Raw genomic sequence first — 19,074 nt, 5'->3', positions numbered from 1 at the left:
TCCTAAATACATAGCAGCCTATTGTGTCATAATAATATTCGAAATACATGAAGTATCCAAATAGTTATTGTCTTAATAATAAAGTATTCAAATACTTACAGTATTACAAAGTATCCTAAATACTTATTGTATTAAGTGAAAGACTTTACATGGAGTTTGCCAGATAAAAAGAAGTGTTGGAAAGATTTAAGCTAAATATGGACGGGCTAGCTGTGTTTTCTATAATTCAGAGAAACAATATTTCATCCCCCTCCCGCCCCCGCTGTTCACTCAAATTTATTTTCAAGCTGCTCTGCTCTTAAATTACTTATAATGAAAGGACTTTGGCTTGAGTCTTATAGTATAGCCAGAGTCGCGCCCTCTTCCGGTTTCAGCATGGGACCTAAGAGATTTCATTCATTTCAATCATCATCACTAATAAAAGTTTTACTTGGTCAAACCAAGCGATTCAGCTGTATTTAGAATCAGAACATAGAACATTTCACTGTGACCAAAATTTAAAAAAGTTCAAAAAGTAAGACAATGAATTCAATCTGTATTTTAATTATTGATCTTCAGTGAAATAAATATAATCAAAAAAACATAACTTTATAAAAGCTTTCTCTTATTTCTTAATTTCTCCTCAATAAAAAAAATCCCTCCGTCCTGTTTAAACAGAGAAATGGTCGAGCAATCAGGACAGAGCTATGTCCAGTGTGTGCTCACCACTCAAACACACACACACACACACACACACACATTATGTGAACATTGCCAACAGTGCTGCAATTAATGATTATTTTCTCGATTAATCAATTAATTATTCAGTTTACTGTCATAGAGGAGGAAAGAAACCAAGGACCCTAAAAAGAAGGATAAGACATCACTCACAGCGTTCAGATTTTGCATTGGGGCCAGTTCTATTGAAGTGGGCAGGGTCAGTCCCACAAAACATCATATCTGTGTCGTTTCACCTTTGATTCCACCAGATTAAAGAAAAGACATTACGTGATATTGACTGATGCCCTGTTCAGTCATGTATCATGATGTAGTTTAGCTAATATAGCTCCATTTTGGACCAAACAGGGGCTTGAGTTGAGCTTTATCCAGCTGCTGGACACTCACGATCTGTTTGGAAACCAATAAGAAGGAAAACTAACATGCATATTTAGATTTTAAAAAGGAATCAGCCGTGAATTAGTGTCAACAGATACTGAATGATGGTTTATAGTGGGACTTACCCCCTCCCCATTCACTTCAACTGGCCCCAAAGTCTGACCCTCAACGCTTTTTACCATTTTTATAATACAGAGATTGAGACAACAGATCAATTGTTTTTTTCACTGTAATATTACTAATAGTTTTTGGTCTAATTTGAATTCATGGATGAAATCTAGCATTGATACTCTACCAGCATTTCTACTTAAAACCGTAAAATTTTTATTGAATAATTTACACAATTGACTTGACGTCTTGATGATCAGTGATCACAGCTACTGATTGCTCATGCAGTCGGGGGGAGGTGCCGCGTAACTGCACTCTGTCTGCAAGCGACCTGGTCACTTCCTCTCAGGGGTAAACAGCTGGGGGAGGGGGCATGCCCACGGCTGGGAGTTGAAGCGTAAACAAACACACTGATGTTACATTGCTTCTTTTAAAAGCACGCATATTATATTAAGCTCGGTGTAAATGAACATCATGAAAATATTTATTAAACAAATTTCCATGACTTTTCTAAAACTTTGGGGATTTAATTTCCCCCCCCAAGACTATTCCATGACCTGGAAATTGTATTTCAAATTTCCATGATTTTCCAGGTTTTTACATGACCGTACAAACCCTGTTACTTATTTTGGCAAAATATTTTATACACAAATGTAAAATACAGCAAAACACAATCCTGTTTAGCGGCCTTTAACATTTTCCAAATCTGTACAACGTATGAAAAACAAAAATGCTCAGAAATCATACTTTTCATTTGAGCAGTTTAAAGTAATTTAACCCCTGGAATATTGCTTTTTTCTTTTGCTTGTCTTTTCTCTCTTTTATTATTTCTTTGACACAACATTAGGTATTTAGCCTACTCTGTTGTGTAGAGTATACTGTCAATGCCAATGTTGTTTGTACATTTGTAAACTTCAATAAGAAATAAGCAAAATCAAACACTGTGATGTGAATGATATCTTATCCTTCTTTGTAGGATCCTTGAAAGACACAAGAAAATATTCACATTTACAAAGCAGCAATCAAAGAAATTTTGCCTTTTTTCCTTAAAAAATGACTCAAACTGATCAACCACTATCAAAAAACATAATAAACATAAAATGAACACAAACAACTCATTTGATCATCATGTCTTAAGTCAAGTCAGTTCACTTCCAAGTCCAAGTCATCAAAACAGACTCCAGTTGATCAAAACAGACTCCAGTCCACAGAGTCCACGTCTGGGTCCGCAACATCTCGTCCTCAGGCCATGAGCTGCAGGCATGCCATCTAATTGGACGGCTGCTTGCTGAAGGGGCGTGTCTCAGGTGTCGATGAGCTGCAGGTGTGCGATCTGATTGGACGCTTGCTTGCTGAGGGCGTGTCTGTTGCAGAGGCAGAACGGCAGCAGGCAGTAAAACACGGAGCGTGGGTCGGCCCGCGTGCACGAGTAGAGGAACAGGAACACCTGTGGGGGGGGGGGGGGGGGGTCAATACATCTCTATTATTATTGATCATATTGACATCTTACTCAATAATAACTATCTATTGTTTTAATATATTTCTGATATTTTCAATAGATATTATTTACAGTATCAGCCACTGACTCTGTGAGTCAGTCAATGTGTTCAGGCAGAATACGATAGACTTGGCACGTTGGTTTGTTTATAGCTGCTGCTGCAGACATCTGTTGTGACATAAATGGGCGTTCTTGGCAGTTTTGACTAATATGGTCATTTATTAGCCTGGTATATCCAGCCCCTATGAATTGCAGTTTTCAGCACTCTTCATATCAGTCTGGATGAGAGCCTATCCACTCGCAGTTATTTCAGACATATACTGTCGGAGATGCCTGATTGGCTGGTCGATGTGGGACTAAAAACTACATTCACCCATTCATACACCGATGGCGGCAGGTTACCATGCAGGCACACCATCAGGAGGGAGGAGGCGGGAATTGAACCACCAACCTCTTTTATCCAAAGTGATTAGTGGATGACCCGCTCTACCTCCTGAGCTACAGCCGCCCTCCTGAGCAACAGACCGCCCCTCTCTCTCTCTCTGCCCATTCTAGGTCGATCTGTCAAGTTCCTCATCAGTGTATTCAGGTTCATAAAGACATCCCCTCAAATCTACATGTTTAGTATGTTTTAGTAGCCCGTTTACAGAGCACGCTGTGTCTGACACACCTGTACACAGTGTTAGTGACCAGCGTGGATGCAGTGCAGAGCCAGAAAGTAGTGCCAATAAATGGCCTAAAATGGTAAATGGCCTGCATTTATATAGCGCTTTTATCCAAAGCGCTTTACAGTCAGTAGTTACATTCACCCATTCACACACCGATGGCAGCAGGCTACCACGCAGGGTGCTGGCACACCAACGGGAGCAATTTGGGGTTCAGTATCTTGCCCAAGGACACTTCGACACGCAGACTGGAGGAGCCGGGAATCGAACCACCGACCTCTTTTATCCAAAGCGATTAGTGGACGACCCGCTCTACCTCCTGAGCTACAGCCGCCCCAATAAATAGCGTGGTCTAATCAACAGCAAGACTGCAGTTTTATTTTTGAAATGAGATGTCATAACACATGCATGCTTTCTTTAGGAGTCAAACTTGATAACTCCGTGACCCTAGAATGTCCGTCGGGACTCGTTTTTCTCCACTCAGATCAAGATAGAGCTCCGCCCACGGGACTCATGGATCGGCAAGTCAGCTCTACATTCTACAACTGGTATGGAGTTCATACAACTTTATGTCCAATAATGCGCACTATCCCTTTAAAGGTATACTATGCAACTCTTTCAATAAAAACATGTGTTATCCTTATAGAAACGTTTCCAATCAAAAACATACATTTTCATTCTTCAATACTGTGGCAGTTAGACATTGTTTACATTGTGTTCTGTGTTTATGTGGTCGAGTGAGCTTGACAATACATGGGGAGAGAGAGCGGCAGAAAACCGTTGAAACGCAGGTATTAAAAGTTTTTTTCTGATAGTTTCACAGCTGTTATGTTATAAAGGCACAAATAAACACACACCTACCTTCAAACTATGGAGATACTGGGCCCTATCTTCCCAGTGGCCTTAGGCGCAAAAACTGGCGTTAAAGGCAAAAAAACGCGCCTTGCGCCTGCCTCTGGAAGATAGCAACATGGTTTTAGGCCCCGAATTGCGCTTTACGCCGAAGAGGCGTGGCGCAGTGCCAGAATAGGCCAGAATGGGCGTTTCGGCCTTAAAGGTCCCATTCCGTGCAAAAGCTGTTTTTACTTGTAAATGCATATATACTGCTGTCAGCCCTCCCTGTAACAAGCTCAGAACTGCCACAGTTGAATTTGTCCCTATCTAGCTCCCCCCTGCAGTCTCCTTCAAGCCACGCCCCCTAACGCTCTGTTCCCCAGACGGGGTATTGGGACGTCACGATGGTCCTCAAGCATACTGCGCGCGTCTCTCTCACACAAGCTACCTGCACCATTTTGTCTATAGCCACAAAATTAACACTTCTAGCTGGAGCGACGCCAACTGTACGTGATCCAGCAACTGCGGAGGTGCATTCGGTAAGTCTAGGCATTTTGAGATGTCCTCTTTAGCGTAGCGTTGTTAACGTTAGTTGTGGACACAACCTAGCGTGCTGGTCCACAGACGCTAATCTGATTGGCCGCTGGGAGCCTGGGGCGGGCTCTCCCTCAGCGGCCAATGGGAACTGTTAGTTCTGAATATATTATAGAAACAGACCATTCTTGGGACGCAACGAGATGAGGAAGGGACAACTCCGTCACAACAAACGGGGTTGCTATATTTTCGACAAATTAATCCAGAATCATGTTTTATGGACCAGAGACACACGTTTTTAAGAGGTTACAGCTGCACGAATTGGGACCTTTAAATACCGGCCTAACGATATCTTCCCCCCTGGCGTTAATTTAGCGCTTAGCGCTTTTCAAAACCAGGCCTTATTCAGTGCGCCGGTTATATTAGGCTACTGTGCGTAATTGCGCGGAGCTCTCCTCTGCCATCTCAAACTCTCTCCCTCTCTCTCTCTCTCTCTCTCTCTCTCTCGCGCGTCAAACAGGCACAAAGACCAATGGAAAAAAGTTGTTATATCGTAGTTTTGAGCGCCTGTTATTCAGAGGGTGTTCTCTCCCCCTCTCTCCCTCTCTCTCACTCCCTCTCACTCCCTCTCTCGCGCAGCACAAAGACCGATGGGAAAAAAGCTGTTCTCTCGCCCTCTCTCACTCCCTCAAATCTCCCAGCATGCATTGAGGCTAATACATTTCGAGAAGAAATCAAATCAGCATAAATTGCCTAAAGTGGTAGATAGAAATAATCTTTCTGTTCCCACAACATGCAATTCTCGAACATTTCAATATTGGCCAAAATAAAACATAGAAATCCAAACACAACCCTATGTGAAACATATATGCAACCCAGGTGGTATATATATCCCTTGCAGATACAACGTGATTTAGATGAGAGACAGCCGTAACACGGTTCTACTGTGATGTCCGCTCCGCTCCAATAAGACTTGGCTTACTTCACATTTACTTTTACAATAAAAACACATTTATGCAATGACTTTACATAATGTAGGCTATATTTATGTGCATCATCTGCAGCACTGGAGAAGAAAAGGTAGCGAGAGAAAACTATATCATTCTAATCTGGACAATCTTTCACCAATCTAATCTCATCATGACATAGGCCACATAGGGATAGGCTATATTTTTCTAGCCAATGCGTTTAGAACATTCTTTTCACTTTGATCTTGCTATAGTGTAGCGTATTTACATGCTTGCAGTATTTAAACTGCAGTTAGATAGGTTTGAGAAACATAATAGTATGGAATAATATATTGAGACAGACGGGGATGAAAGAGGGAGGGGGGGAGCTCAGAGCGCTTGGCTTTTCTGACTGGACTGGATCGCTCCGTGGAATTGGAGCTTAAAAGGGAAGCTTGTGATTCGTTTACTGCACTTCTCCAATGAGCAGATTGTGCATAATTTTACTCTTAAAATGCGTGGTTATAATGCTTAAGGCCGCCTGTAAATATCGAGTGGGCCGGTCCACGCCCACTAATCTGCGCTGCGCCGGGCGCTGTTTATAGGCCGATGCAACGATAGAGACCACAATCTCCAAACAGCTGTTTGGAGTAGGGATGTCGACCGATAACCGTTTAACCGATAATCGACCGTTTCAACATTAACCAATTAATACTATCATTTAAACGGTAAAAAAAAATGTTGCACGTCCCCTAAACACATGCCATGCCATGTGGGTAGGTTTTACTTGAGAGAGACAGAGAGAGAGAGGGAGGGAGGGAGGGAGGGAGAGGGAGGGCATCAAATTTGCATTATACATTTTGTCTTTAACAAGTTAATTCTACCATCAACACTGACAGCCTACCATAGGCTACTAACATTAACTACTAACAGTGAGAGAGAGAGAGAGAGAGAGAGGTGGTTTGAACGGGTTTTCAGTTTGGTCAGGAGAGGAGCACATGGGCTGAAACGCGACACCTTGCTCATCTCACAGCGTTCAGCGTGCACCCTGCAGCCTGGGCTGTCATCTGCTCAAACACGTACTTCACGGGGCGGCTGCGTGTCATGACGTGTCCTTAATATGTAAAGCGTGCAGCTCTAAGCAGTATAGCCTATTGGAGGAATGTTTTTGTTTAGATGGCTTGTCTTTTTGTTTTGTTAATGTGTTTTTTTCTGCTTGTAGATGTAAAAATAAATGCTTTCTACTGAAAAAAAATCTAGCATTTGGTAGGCCTAATGGTTTAATGGGGCACAGACAGTCAAATAGCGCATTTTAATCTTCTCGGTTAACCGACCAATAGTCGGCTAATGGAGGGTCGGTTGTCGGTCCAAAAAAATTATGATTTTCGACATCCCTAGTTTTGGAGTGTTCTACAAAGGTGCTGCGCTTCCTTGTTTAGTCTGCGCTGACTCCACTGTGCTGTGCTGATCCCTCTCACAACATCTCAGCAACGCTAATGGCTGGGCTGTTGCCCTGTGAGCGATGTTATTGTCTGGGGCCCCCACAAAGCTATCCCATTCATTTTGGTCTCCCATTTGGAGTTGATTCGTTGGCCATCGCCATCTTGATTTTTCGTCAGCAGAGTAGGAGGGAATGGGTTGAGATCTAGCCACAGCTCTGCCTGCTATTGGTCAGTGATCGGCAAGCTGCGCGATCACTGGACAGGCAAACTGTCAATCATCCCCTTTTCTATCATCTATTTTATTCCAAACGGGCGAGTTATATAAGATATGACCCCCCCACAGTTTGTTATGAAAAGGTGAAATTATCTTATAGACCAAAACCGTGTTTCAGTCCAGGCTGTAAAGATGTTTCATTACTGTTACAAAGTGGGGCATTTTAACAGGAACGACGGGACTTCTGAGTCCTGCCTCAAGTGGCCTCAAGTGGTCATTTGAGGAATTACAGCTTAAACAAAGACTTCCGCATCTTCAGGGGAAAGGGGATGGGCTTGCCCACTGGTTCTACAGTGCCCCCGCCTGAAACATCCCGGGAAGAGCCAAACAATATTGTAAACTATTATTATTGTATTATTGTAAACTGCACCAAAATCTGGCAGGGGCAGTGTCTGTCCATAAACACACTGAAACAGTATTCTGTGCGTGAAAATTTGTTTTTGACGGAAACCTTTTCTATAAGGATATATATATATATATATATATATATATATATATATAGTATATATATATATATATATATATATATATATATATATATATATATATATATATATATATATTTATTTATTTTCATTAAATAATTGCATAGTATACCTTTAAGAACTTATTTTATTGAATACAAAAGTGTTAGATAATTATCGGATTATCACATGGGTTATCACCAGGAGAAGCAGATATTTATCGGTTATCGTATCGGCTGAAAAGATCCATCTCTTGCATCCCTAGTATGAAGTATATGGTGATATAGATGTTGGCCATATGGTCCAGTCCTAACCTGCAGGTAGGGCACCAGGAAGAGGAAGGCCCACAGCCAGGGCGGAAGCCGGGATCCAAAGCTCCACAACCAGGACAGCACAGGCTCCGCCCCCGACAGCACAGGCTCCGCCCCCAACAGCACAGGCTCCGCCTCCGACAGCACAGGCTGCATCCCCGGCAGCACGGACTCCGTCCCCGGCGCTCCGCCCGGCTCGCTCTGCTCCACCTGGAAGCAGTTTGACAGCTCATGCTTTAATTTAGTTCAGAAAACCTTTATTTATACAGTCTCACTGAGAGCAAGCAGAAGATCGGACGTTGTAATCAGTGGATTTACGTATAAAGCAGTTTAGATTAGGATGGAGGTAGGCTAACAGCTGCTAAACTAACATCAGTTCACTATCACGGTCCATTTTGACTCTGAGATACATTTGGATTTTGATGTGATTATGTCTTTAATCGAAAATCCAAATAAAGAGATTAAAGTGTGTGTGTGTGTGTGTGTGTGTGTGTGTGTGTGTGTGTGTGTGTGTGTGTGTGTGTGTGTGTGTGTGTGTGTGTGGTGTGTGGTGTGTGGTTTGTGGTGTGTGTGTGTGTGTGTGTGTGTGTGTGTGTGTGTGTGTGTGTGTGTGTGTGTGTGTGTGTGTGTGTGTGGGGCCCATAATAGAACCTTGTGGAATTCCCATTCGACAAGTCTGGACAGTTGACAGAGTAGAATGTGATCTAACCCATTGCTCTCTATGCTCAAGATATGATCCAAACCAAGCGATTGTCTCATCTGAGAGGTTATATGCTTTGAGCTTATTTAGGATAATGTCGTGGTTGACAGTATCGAAGGCTTTTTTCAAGTCCAAGAATACTGCCACCACTACATTTCCTTCATCTAGTAATTGTTTTATGGTTTCTGTGAGATAACAGTTTGCCAACTCTGTTGAATACCCTGCTCTAAACCCAAATTGTTTAGGGTGCAGTAGATGGTTGCTTTCGAGGTAATCAACAAGTTGTTTAGCAACTGTTCTCTCAAAAGCTTTTGAGAGCATGGGTAAGATGGAAATTGGTCTGTCATTGGAGACCAGGTCCGGTGCTCCAGACTTGTAAATAAAAATTATTGGCATCAAATCCGCACATTTATTTGTATCCGATTAATCGGTTAACCGAAGAAATAATAGACAGATTAATCGATTATCAAAAATAATCGTCAGTTGCAGCCCTAGTCACTACTGCTAATTCATATAAAAAAACAAACCATTGAATTCACTTGAACACATTAGGTTGAAAATAAGAAAGATAATGTGTTACCTTAGTTTTAGGTGTGTTTGTGATAATTGATTTCAACCGTATCGCCCAGCCCCAGTTTGTTCTGCTCTCTCTTCTCTCTCTCCCTCTCTCTCTAATATAATATTGTTCAATCCTGTTTATTGATAGTGCGTAGCTAGAGTTAGCTAGACACATTCTCTGTAAAGACCTCTGAGACATGCTTGTGAATTAGGGCTATACAAGTAAACTTGACTGATACATACCTGCAGGCTGAAGCCCCGCCCCTCCTGGGCCTGACCCCGACCCTCCTGGGCCTGGCCCCGCCCTTCAGCGACCAGCTGCAGGCTGAAGCTCCGCCCCTCAGGCAGTTCGGACACGTAGAGCACAGTGAGCACGCTCAGAAGCAGGTAGAGGAACACACACAGCCAGCCCATCCTCTGCCGGAATGATGTCATCACCCTGTGACACACACACACACAGAGGGTCAACACCATAGACCGGGACTGAATTCGAATAGTCACTCCTAACTCCTTTTCCTTGAAAAGATAAAACCAAAGATGATGGGATTTCAAGCAAGACGACCCAACTTCAACTCACTTCCTGTCATTTTGTCACGTGGGTTTTGCCCATGGTTTTCCATGGACTTTTTGCATCAATAATATATATTCACCATTGTGAATATGGTCATTTATTAAATCTAGGCCACCTATGTAATTGAAATGTGCAATTACTTTTTTAATTGGAATCCTTTGATAGGAGAAAACTGAGAAAACGGCTGTAGTTCACTCTAAGGGGGAATTCTACTACAACAACCAGAATGCATTGCGCTGGCCCGACTCTTTCATTGTGCATTCCTTTATAACTGGGGACTGATAATCTTACGACTTCAAAGGTCATGAGCTGGGCGGTGACGTCATCGGAGCTGGTATTTCCCATTCCAAACTCGTAGGAGACTCAGCAGCCCCAACCTCAAAAAACCAAGATGGCTGCGCCGCGCAACAACAGTAGTAGTAATATTGTTTAGCACTTCTGTTTTGTTTGTGTCTCATTAAATCAGCTGTACACACAGCACTGCCTAACTTCTATCTGTGTGGACATGAGGCTGCAGTGTTTGTATGCGCAAAATGCCGCAAAATGTCATGTTGTCAATTGTTATTGCTAACAATGGCTAGCCTGGCTAGCGACTGGATCTGACCAATGAACAGTGAACTTCCCAGCTCAAGTTTTCTGCAAATGGAACGCTAACAAAACAGATGTGATGTCATTTAGCCTCCACATCCCAGTTATTTTGCGATAAAGGAACGCACGATCAGTTTCACACATAATAATGGTTAATAATGGTCAATGGTTTCACTTCAGGGACAGAGAAAACCAGCATTATATCTCTACTGAGGGTTATTTTATAGCATGGTCTGGCTGAGCTATTTAATCAAATAGCACAGCAACGTTGTTCAACAAACTGCATGAGAAGCTGACAGGATGTAACGCTTGTTCCAGGTATTAGTCAGTTCCCCAAGTAAACAGAGTTCCAGACGCCTGCGGCGCAACACCTAGTCGTTAATTATCCTTACTTAAAAAACCTTTTCATCATTGAGTATGGATCAATCACAGCCGTTTTCAAAGGATTATAAAACAAACGACAACTTACACTGATGTCATCAGTGACATCATCACTAAACTATAGCCTTGTGTGTGTGTGTGAGTGAATTTATGAAATCACTGATGATGTTATCAGTGGGACAGAGAAACAGACAGACTGAGCCCAGACAGACAGAGCCCTAGCTCCCATTAATATACTGACTGATACTAATGATAGTGATGATGATGATATCTCTGCCTTAAACATGCAAGCCCCAGTATTGCTGTCCTGCTCTCCATCTGTTTTACAGGCCTCATGACACATGGGCTGCTGCTGGACTCCTTGTTGTCGGTCACTTTGGTGCCAGTCATTGAGAAAATTTTATTAGATCATTTAAGTTCCTTTTTATTCACGTCTGTCTGACAATGAGTTTGGTTTCAAAGCCAAGCATGGTACTGACCTTTGTATTTATGCATTGGAAGAGGTTATTGATATGTATAAAGGTAAGAATTCCTCTGTTTTAGTGGGTTGTATTGATGCCTCTAAGGCATTTGACCGAGTCAACCATCAGAAACTGTTTTTAAAGCTGAGGGAGAGGGGCGTGCCTGATAGCAGTATTAGAATCCTGGCATTCTGGTATGCTAACCAGACCATGCAGGTAAGTAAGGTGGGGTAATACGGTCTCTGCTCCTTTTGGTGTCGAGAATGGCATCCGTCAGGGGGGGGCTTCTTTCCCCCGCCCTCTTCAATCTTTATATGAATGAACTCTCTGTACAGCTCAGCTGCTGCTGAACGGGATATGTGATTGGTAATACCATTGTAAATCACTTTATGTATGCCGATGATTTGGTTATCCTGTCTCCGAGTAGTACTGGTTTCCAACAGTTGCTGAATATCTGTTCTGACTATGGAGGTTGTTTTGATGTGAAATACAATGCTACAAAGAGTGTCACTATGATCTGCAGAACAAGAGGCGATAAGGATCTTTCCTTTCCTTCTTTTTAACTGTCTGGGCAGGTGCTGGCAGTTTGCTGTAGAACTACATATTTGGGTCATATTATAACTGATCAAATGAGTGATTGATTTATTTATTTAAAAAGGATCCCCATTAGCTGATGCTTGTGGCACCAGCTAATCTTCCTGGGGTCCAAATACAATACAATAATGCAATACAATACAAGTCTTATATACATACATACGATCACATTTGTGTGATGTTTACAAGTTGTCATAATACATCATATATATCAGATATGTGTAATATAACACATTTGCATTTTGGGTTTGTTACTTACATTGTTAGTTACAAGTTACATTGTACATACATTTGTGAGAAGACAGCTGGACTATTGATCACCTGAATGTGTTCTTAAATGGAATTTGAGAGAGGATTTATTGTTTTATTGACTTATGTGATATGGGCAGCTGTTCCAATGACTGATGGCACGATAGATGACTGTTTTTTTCAAGGCGTTTGATTTAGGGCGAGGTAACATGATTTGGTCGTCAACTGCTGTTCTGGTGAAGTGACTATGGATGTTCCTGCATTTGACAATTTGACTGTGAATTAATTGGTTTGGTGGTGTAAATACTGTTGCTAAAGAATGTGACTGTGCTTAAGACAAGCCTTTTCTCAACTGCTAACCATGAGAATTTACGGTGCATGCTGTCTGTTTGTTCTTATGGGGCAATGTAAAACGAGTCTGGCGGCTTTGTTGTGTACAATCTGTAGTTTCCTCAGTGTGCTCTTTGATGCAGATGACCATACAGGTGAGCAATAGTCCAGGGCCCGGTTGCACAAAGCACCTTAAGTTTGCTCCTTAAGTATGACACTTAAGGTTTGATTTCTCCTCAGCTGAGGAATATACTTAAAGGCCGGGTTTACCGTGGGGAACATGAATATATATTAATTCTTAAAAAATCTTAAATTTCGAATCCGTTGAAATTTTTGAAATTGCTTGTTCACAGCCAGAGAAAAAAAAAAATGAAAAAAAAAAAAAAAAAAAAAAAAAAAAAAATTGGGCCAGGTGACGCGTTTCGCGTCGAAACGCGTCACCTGGCCCATTTTTTTTTTTTTTTTTTTTTTTTTTTTTTTCATTTTTTTTTTTCTCTGGCTGTGAACAAGCAATTTCAAAAATTTCAACGGATTCGAAATTTAAGATTTTTTAAGAATTAATATATATTCATGTTCCCCACGGTAAACCCGGCCTTTAAGGGTGTTGCACAGACATCCTTAAAAGGTTTCCTTAGTTAAGGAAAACGCTGAGGCATTTACTGTACTGGAAGAGATTTTACGGCAGTAAAATTCTGCTGTTTCCATGGAGACCGTCACGGGTGCGCTTTCTCCGCGGGTCCCGCCATAGATAGACTGTATATTGTCCGTCTACTTGTGATATCGCCTAACAGAACAGAACAACAACAAACAAACAAGACAAGGCAATGGCAGCAGAACAAAATAAAATAAAATCAAACTGGTCAGGGGAGGAAAAGACGATGCTATTGGAGGAATACAATAGGAGAAAACTGATACTAAAAAGTAAATTTGATCCACTGATTACAGCCAGCAGAAAACAGCGAATGTGGGAGGAAATAACAATGAAAATTAATTCACAAAGTTTGGGTGGTCCAACTCGAGACGCTCGGACAAATTATAAATGGACTGACGGTCAAATCTATAATGTAAAATCAACTGCTCATCATTAAGTGTATCCATTGGGTTCTCCCGGTCTCGGAACGCTCTTCTCGGGATGCGTTAATTTTCTTCATGTATCGCCATAAACTCAGCCATGTTGCGGTTAAGGTAGAGCCAGAGGTACCTTAGTTTTTTTTCCTTACTTTGGTTGCTAAGGTCTTTTGTGCAACAGTTAAGGAGCTTCTTAAGTATTAAGAGCAAGATAAGTAGCAAACCTTAAATACTTGAGCAAAAATGTTAAGGAGACCTTGAGGAGAAGACTTAAGGTTGTTTTGTGCAACAGACTTTATTTTAAGGAAACCTTAATTCCGACTTTAAGGAAAATCTTAACTTAAGGTGCTTTGTGCAACCGGGCCCAGGTGTTTTAGGATTAGAGATTTGACTACTTGGCCCAGAATGTGTGGTGGAACATAAGGAATGCATTTCTTTGCCATAAAGATACTGGTGCCCATTTTCCTGACCATAGTGTCAATGTGTTCCACCCATGACAGTTGGCTGTCAATTATTACACCCAGAAGTTTGATCTTATCATTCAGGGGCCGGTTGCACCAACTGGTCTTACACTGGTCTTAAAGGATGGGTTTTCCGTGGGGAATATGAATATATATTAAATCTCACGCCCCTAAGGTTTTCGAATCCGTTGAAATTTTTGAAATTGGATATTCACTGCCAGAGATATCAAGCATCTCTCACATATTTTTTGGGCCAGCCGACGCGTTTCGCGTCATCTGGCCTAAGTCCGCCTTGCGGAAGTCGTGCACCTATGAACTACAACTGTTGTTGGCCATGGTCCCGCCTCTAGAGGTCCTCCACGCCCCTTCAGAGGCCTTGACCAAAACAAAAACGCAGCCATCTTGTCAACCGCCTAGCCTGCTGTAGCTAATATTAGCTTCCCATAGTTCCTTGCAAAGAGACCATTATCTCGGGAACGGAAGCACTAATCGACACGGGACTGGCGGCATTGGAAAGCTCGTCAAATTTTACATCTAGTAGTAGGTGGGTTGAAGTAACGAAATCAACGCTGAGCAATGTACCCGTTTTTACACATTTTTACAGAAAATAGTTACAACATCAGATGCGCGTAACTCCTACGAAAATGCCTTAAAATGCATGAAAAAAAATTTATGAAGACATCTCCCGACATATATACTACCGTTTACATTTGGTGCAATTTGGAGGCAATTTTATTTTCGATTTATTTCTTGTTCTTTGTATATTTCATTGTCGAAGCCTTCTTCTTCTTCTTCTTTGAGTTTTATGGCGGTTGGCAAACATATATGTGCATTACCGCCACCTACTGGAGTTTGATATCAGCCAAATGCCTGAGGGGTGGGCATAAAAACGAAGGCCACGCGAGCCCAGTGCATTGTGGGAAATGTAGTATTTCGAGTCCCCGCACCCGCACCTCCCCCCCACCACCCCCCCCCCACACACAGAGTGGATTTCGGTTGATATCTCTGTGAGTAAACCTCCAATTTCAAAAATTTCAACGGATTCGAAAACCTTAGGGGCGTGAGATTTAATATATATTCATATTCCCCACGGAAAACCCATCCTTTAAGCTAAGTTGGTCGTAACTTTACGACCTAACAGCTACGCCGGTTGCACCAAGACGGCTTAAGCCTTATTTTCACTACGACCAGGCGTAACTCTTACGCCTGGTCAGGAGGAGGCGTAGAGCCTGCCTGTAACAGAGATCTCCGCGGAGACCTTTTTGACCGTCATCGTCGTAACACCGCCAGTTCGCCGTCTTTGAAAGCACGACGTTAGATTATAACTAACTAGTTGTGTGGCTTAGCCTTCCAAAATGTTGCCGTTCGTTTTTTTAGAAGTTAATACATAGAATTGGGAACGTTACATTCAATTTCATTCAGACTGTCTTTCTGGCTCAATAGCCGCCATTTTTCCCCCGGAGCGAGGGAGGGTGGGAGGAGGGAGGGTGTTTTACAGTAGTGGCTGATAGAGCGTAGTGGCTCAGTGCTCCAAGCAGGTCGCGAGGCACATTTTTTGCAACATCATCCAATCAGGGTAGCTACCATCGTAGCATTGCTACGACCAGCATAGTTAAGACCAGACATAAGCCGTGTTGGTGCAACAGGCGTAAGTCCATGGTCTTAACTAAGACCGACGTAGGAGTTACGACCAGGCATAGTTAAGACCAGTTGGTGCAACCGGCCCCTGTTGTATAGGTTGCCCTGACAAATGCAGATTCAGTGTAGGCATGGATGATAGTTTATGACTGGTTCCCAAGATGAGTGATGATGATGACATGTACAAACAGAGGCGTGTACTGTATGCTCAAGCTAACATGCTGAGGAAGAAGTTTTATTTTTGCTCAGAGGATGTAAAAGTAAACCTGTTTAGAGCCTACTGTACTCCTCTCTATAGTGCCCCCCTGTGGGTCAAGTTTAAGCAGGCTAGCATTCAAAAGCTCCAGGTTGCTTATAATGACTGCCTGAGGATCCTTATTAGGAAGCCAAGAGCCACTTCTTAACATGCAGTGGAATCCGTATTATAACCTGCACCTAGCCGGTTGGCCTGCATGTTAAACAACAATTAGCCGGCCTACGCGCACTCCCGCGAGTCCGTATCTTATCTACCTCGACCACCGGTATAAGATCCGCTTCCACGCAATCGCAGCTCATGTTAAACAGCTGGCAGGATATTATCCGCATATCCGTAGTGGGCAGGTGTGGCTCGTGACTCACTTCACGTTCACTAGTTTATTAATTAATGAATCGTTCGGGCAATCGCTTATATCAACGAGCAAACTCACGGTTTCCTCAAGTGCTGCAAAAACGGATTGATTGATTGTTTGGCCAATGCGCTTCAGCTGCAGCCAGGCAGGTCCAGTGCATCAGGTCTGCTGCTGCTGCTGCTTGCTTGCTCCCATGTCAGAAAAAGCCTAACTTGTGTGGGGAGAAATACATTGAAAACTAGTTAGATATGACTTGAAATGCCACTTGTAAAATAAATCACCCACAGTGATTGACGACAGTCCGACGACTATTTTGACTGGGCTGCTTTATGTAGCAAGGCGAAGCGCTCATTTTTTGGCACATTGCCACCCCTCGTTGGAATGGACTCCGTTAAAACATGCTTTTTGAAGTCTCCAGATTTGTCGCTAACGTGATGCAGCCAATTATATCAGCAGGCAGTGTTGTGTGCCTCTCCACTGCGTAGAGGATAGGAGCTGACTGACTGATAGGCTATCAAACTTTTGTGGGGAGAAATAGCCTACATTTAAAACTAATCAGATATGACTAGTTGCCACTTGTAAAATAGATCACCCACAGTGATTGACGACGGTGCGACCACTATTTTGACTGCCTCAGCTACAGCTGCTTCCTATCACATTTCTTGTTTTCGATAGATGCTACCGCGCCGCCCCCCCCCCCCCCCCCACTGGCAGAAAAAACGGCTCATATCCAGTTGTTTCTTAACAAAGACCCCTGATGTTTAGAAAGGCAAAACCTGAAAATATCCTGCTCTCTCTAGCAGGACATGATCCAGAGTTCATTTTACAAGGTGTTGCAGCGCCAGTGAAATGTTTTGTGGAGCAGGAGTTAACACCTTTCATGCCCTGTTGAGAAACCTGATGTATAGGTTTATCTGTCGTCTGAATATGTCTCAGAATATGCTCAATATTGCTGTCTCAGCCTAATTTCAGTGACACTAGATACCCGTCTTCCATCTGGAAACACTGGTACAGTGTCTTATTGTAGTATTGTTGAGTTGCTAGTGTTCTTATTGTGTTGTTTACCTGTTTTATATGTAGTGTTTTTTACTGGACCTTGAGTCTGCCTATAAAGTGATGATGATGATGATAGAAGATAGATGGATAGATAGATACCACACACACACACACACACACACACACACACACACACACACACACAACTTCACTCCAATTTTGGCATATTGTTTTAACTGTAATTTATAGGCTATGTATACTGCACTTTTTTTTTCTTTTTGTAATTGCAATGTTTTTTCTGTAATCCCTGGCGTTGTAGCTTTGTTTGTCTGTTATTCTTTGTGATTGTATTACTATTGTTGTCCAAAAAAAAAAAAAAAAAAACATTAAAGTCGAGCTTTTATCGTGACGTAATGATCATGCTGTTCACAGTCGGCCTATGAAGTTACAACACTAACGTTACGCCACTGCTTTTGGCGAAATCAACATTAGCCAGTAGCTCGTTAGCCAGTTAGCTAGCTCGTTAGCCAGTTAGGTTAGATCGTTAGCTGTCATTCAGCTGTGTGTCTTCTCCTTACCTTCACATGACAGACGTCTGGTTCAGATCAAACTCCTTGAAGCAGATTCGATTTAAATCCATTCAGATCCAAGAGGATCTGTCTGCAGCTCCACTCGCGTCACCAGACTCGGCTCTCTCAAAGGAGAACAGCCTAGCTAGTTTACTACCGACGTTTTGTCGTACTAGCGAGTGTAGGACTTCCGGTGGATGGTTTTCAAAATAAGAGAACGATTCTGAATCTTCAAAATAATCCTTTTCAAATGGCTTCTGGCTGCTCTAGAGCAGACATAAGCCATTTGAAAAGGATTAGTTTTCCCATTAAAACAATAAACTAAGCATTTAAACAAAGCTATACAATACAAATTATGTTTCTGTATGACAAGTCTGTTTTAATTAGGCATTTAATAATGCCTATATTTGATTTAGAGTGTAGTTTGCAACTTTGCATGGGTATTTATTCAATTTGTGTGACATCACTTCAATTTGTGTATTTTATCGATTTTTAATGACGGCTTTTATTCTGGAAAATCCTGACCGGAAGTCATAAATTCCTGCTCACGAAACACTGGTCAAGCACGATGCCTATGGATAGAAAATGGCACAAGTCCTGAGCTAACTATCCCATGATCAAGAACTAATGAACCTCTGTTGTTTGAATTGTTTACAGAGATTTAGATATTAAGTAAAACAGTTTAAATGAACATGGAGTCTTAATTTATAAAGATGAACAGGAAAAGGAAAATGTGCATGTAAAATGATATCAAAGTTAAAGGGGGACTAACCCCCCAGATATGTATCAGAACAGTGATTTGAAAATACCTATGGAAAAAACCAAGAAATGACATATGCTCTTGTCTATACTAAACTCTTTGGCTGTGTTCAAGTCAAGATTTTTTTTCGGAAATGGACGCCATTACAGTTTGCCTACCGCCTCAAAAATAATTTATTTGAGAGGGGCAATATCTTTTATAAATATCAACAACTAGCCAACGCTGGTGGTCTGTATGGAAAGAGTGTTGCTCAAAATGGTTGAAAGTGATATCAATTTGGCCATTCAGTGGCGAACTAGAAATTTAATTATTTTTGTCCCATTTTGTCCCATGTGTGTGTGCGTGGCTTGTCTAAACTTACGTTAAAAGA

At 42.0% G+C, this 19,074-nt stretch overlaps 1 protein-coding gene across 1 annotated transcript; it reads right to left on the bottom strand.

Annotated features, from left to right (window-relative positions):
• Positions 1-522: 522 nt before the first annotated feature.
• tmem251 (transmembrane protein 251) lies at positions 523-18,087 on the bottom strand. Its single transcript, XM_083653598.1, has 4 exons — positions 17,954-18,087; positions 9,674-9,869; positions 8,176-8,382; positions 523-2,650 (listed from the first exon to the last, which is right to left on the bottom strand). The coding sequence occupies exons 2-4, from the start codon at positions 9,863-9,865 to the stop codon at positions 2,507-2,509; spliced, it is 543 nt and encodes a 180-aa protein (XP_083509724.1). The 5' UTR covers positions 9,866-9,869; positions 17,954-18,087; the 3' UTR covers positions 523-2,506.
• Between the last annotated feature and the right edge of the window lie 987 nt (positions 18,088-19,074).

Source organism: Poromitra crassiceps (assembly GCF_964638095.1).
Source record: "Poromitra crassiceps genome assembly, chromosome: 17".
NCBI classification, from domain to species: Eukaryota; Metazoa; Chordata; class Actinopteri; order Beryciformes; family Melamphaidae; genus Poromitra; species Poromitra crassiceps.
Note: the sequence above shows the minus strand (reverse complement) of the source record. Positions and strands in the feature narration are given on the sequence as shown.

Excerpts from the sequence above, each read along its gene's own strand:
- tmem251 (XM_083653598.1), bottom strand. The coding sequence starts at position 9,865 with ATGACATCATTCCGGCAGAGGATGGGCTGGCTGTGTGTGTTCCTCTAC. Across the intron at positions 8,383-9,673 it reads GGCGGGGCTTCAGCCTGCAG|GTGGAGCAGAGCGAGCCGGG; the intron begins GTATGTATCAGT and ends AACTGCTTCCAG. Across the intron at positions 2,651-8,175 it reads TCCTGGTGCCCTACCTGCAG|GTGTTCCTGTTCCTCTACTC; the intron begins GTTAGGACTGGA and ends CCCCCCCCACAG.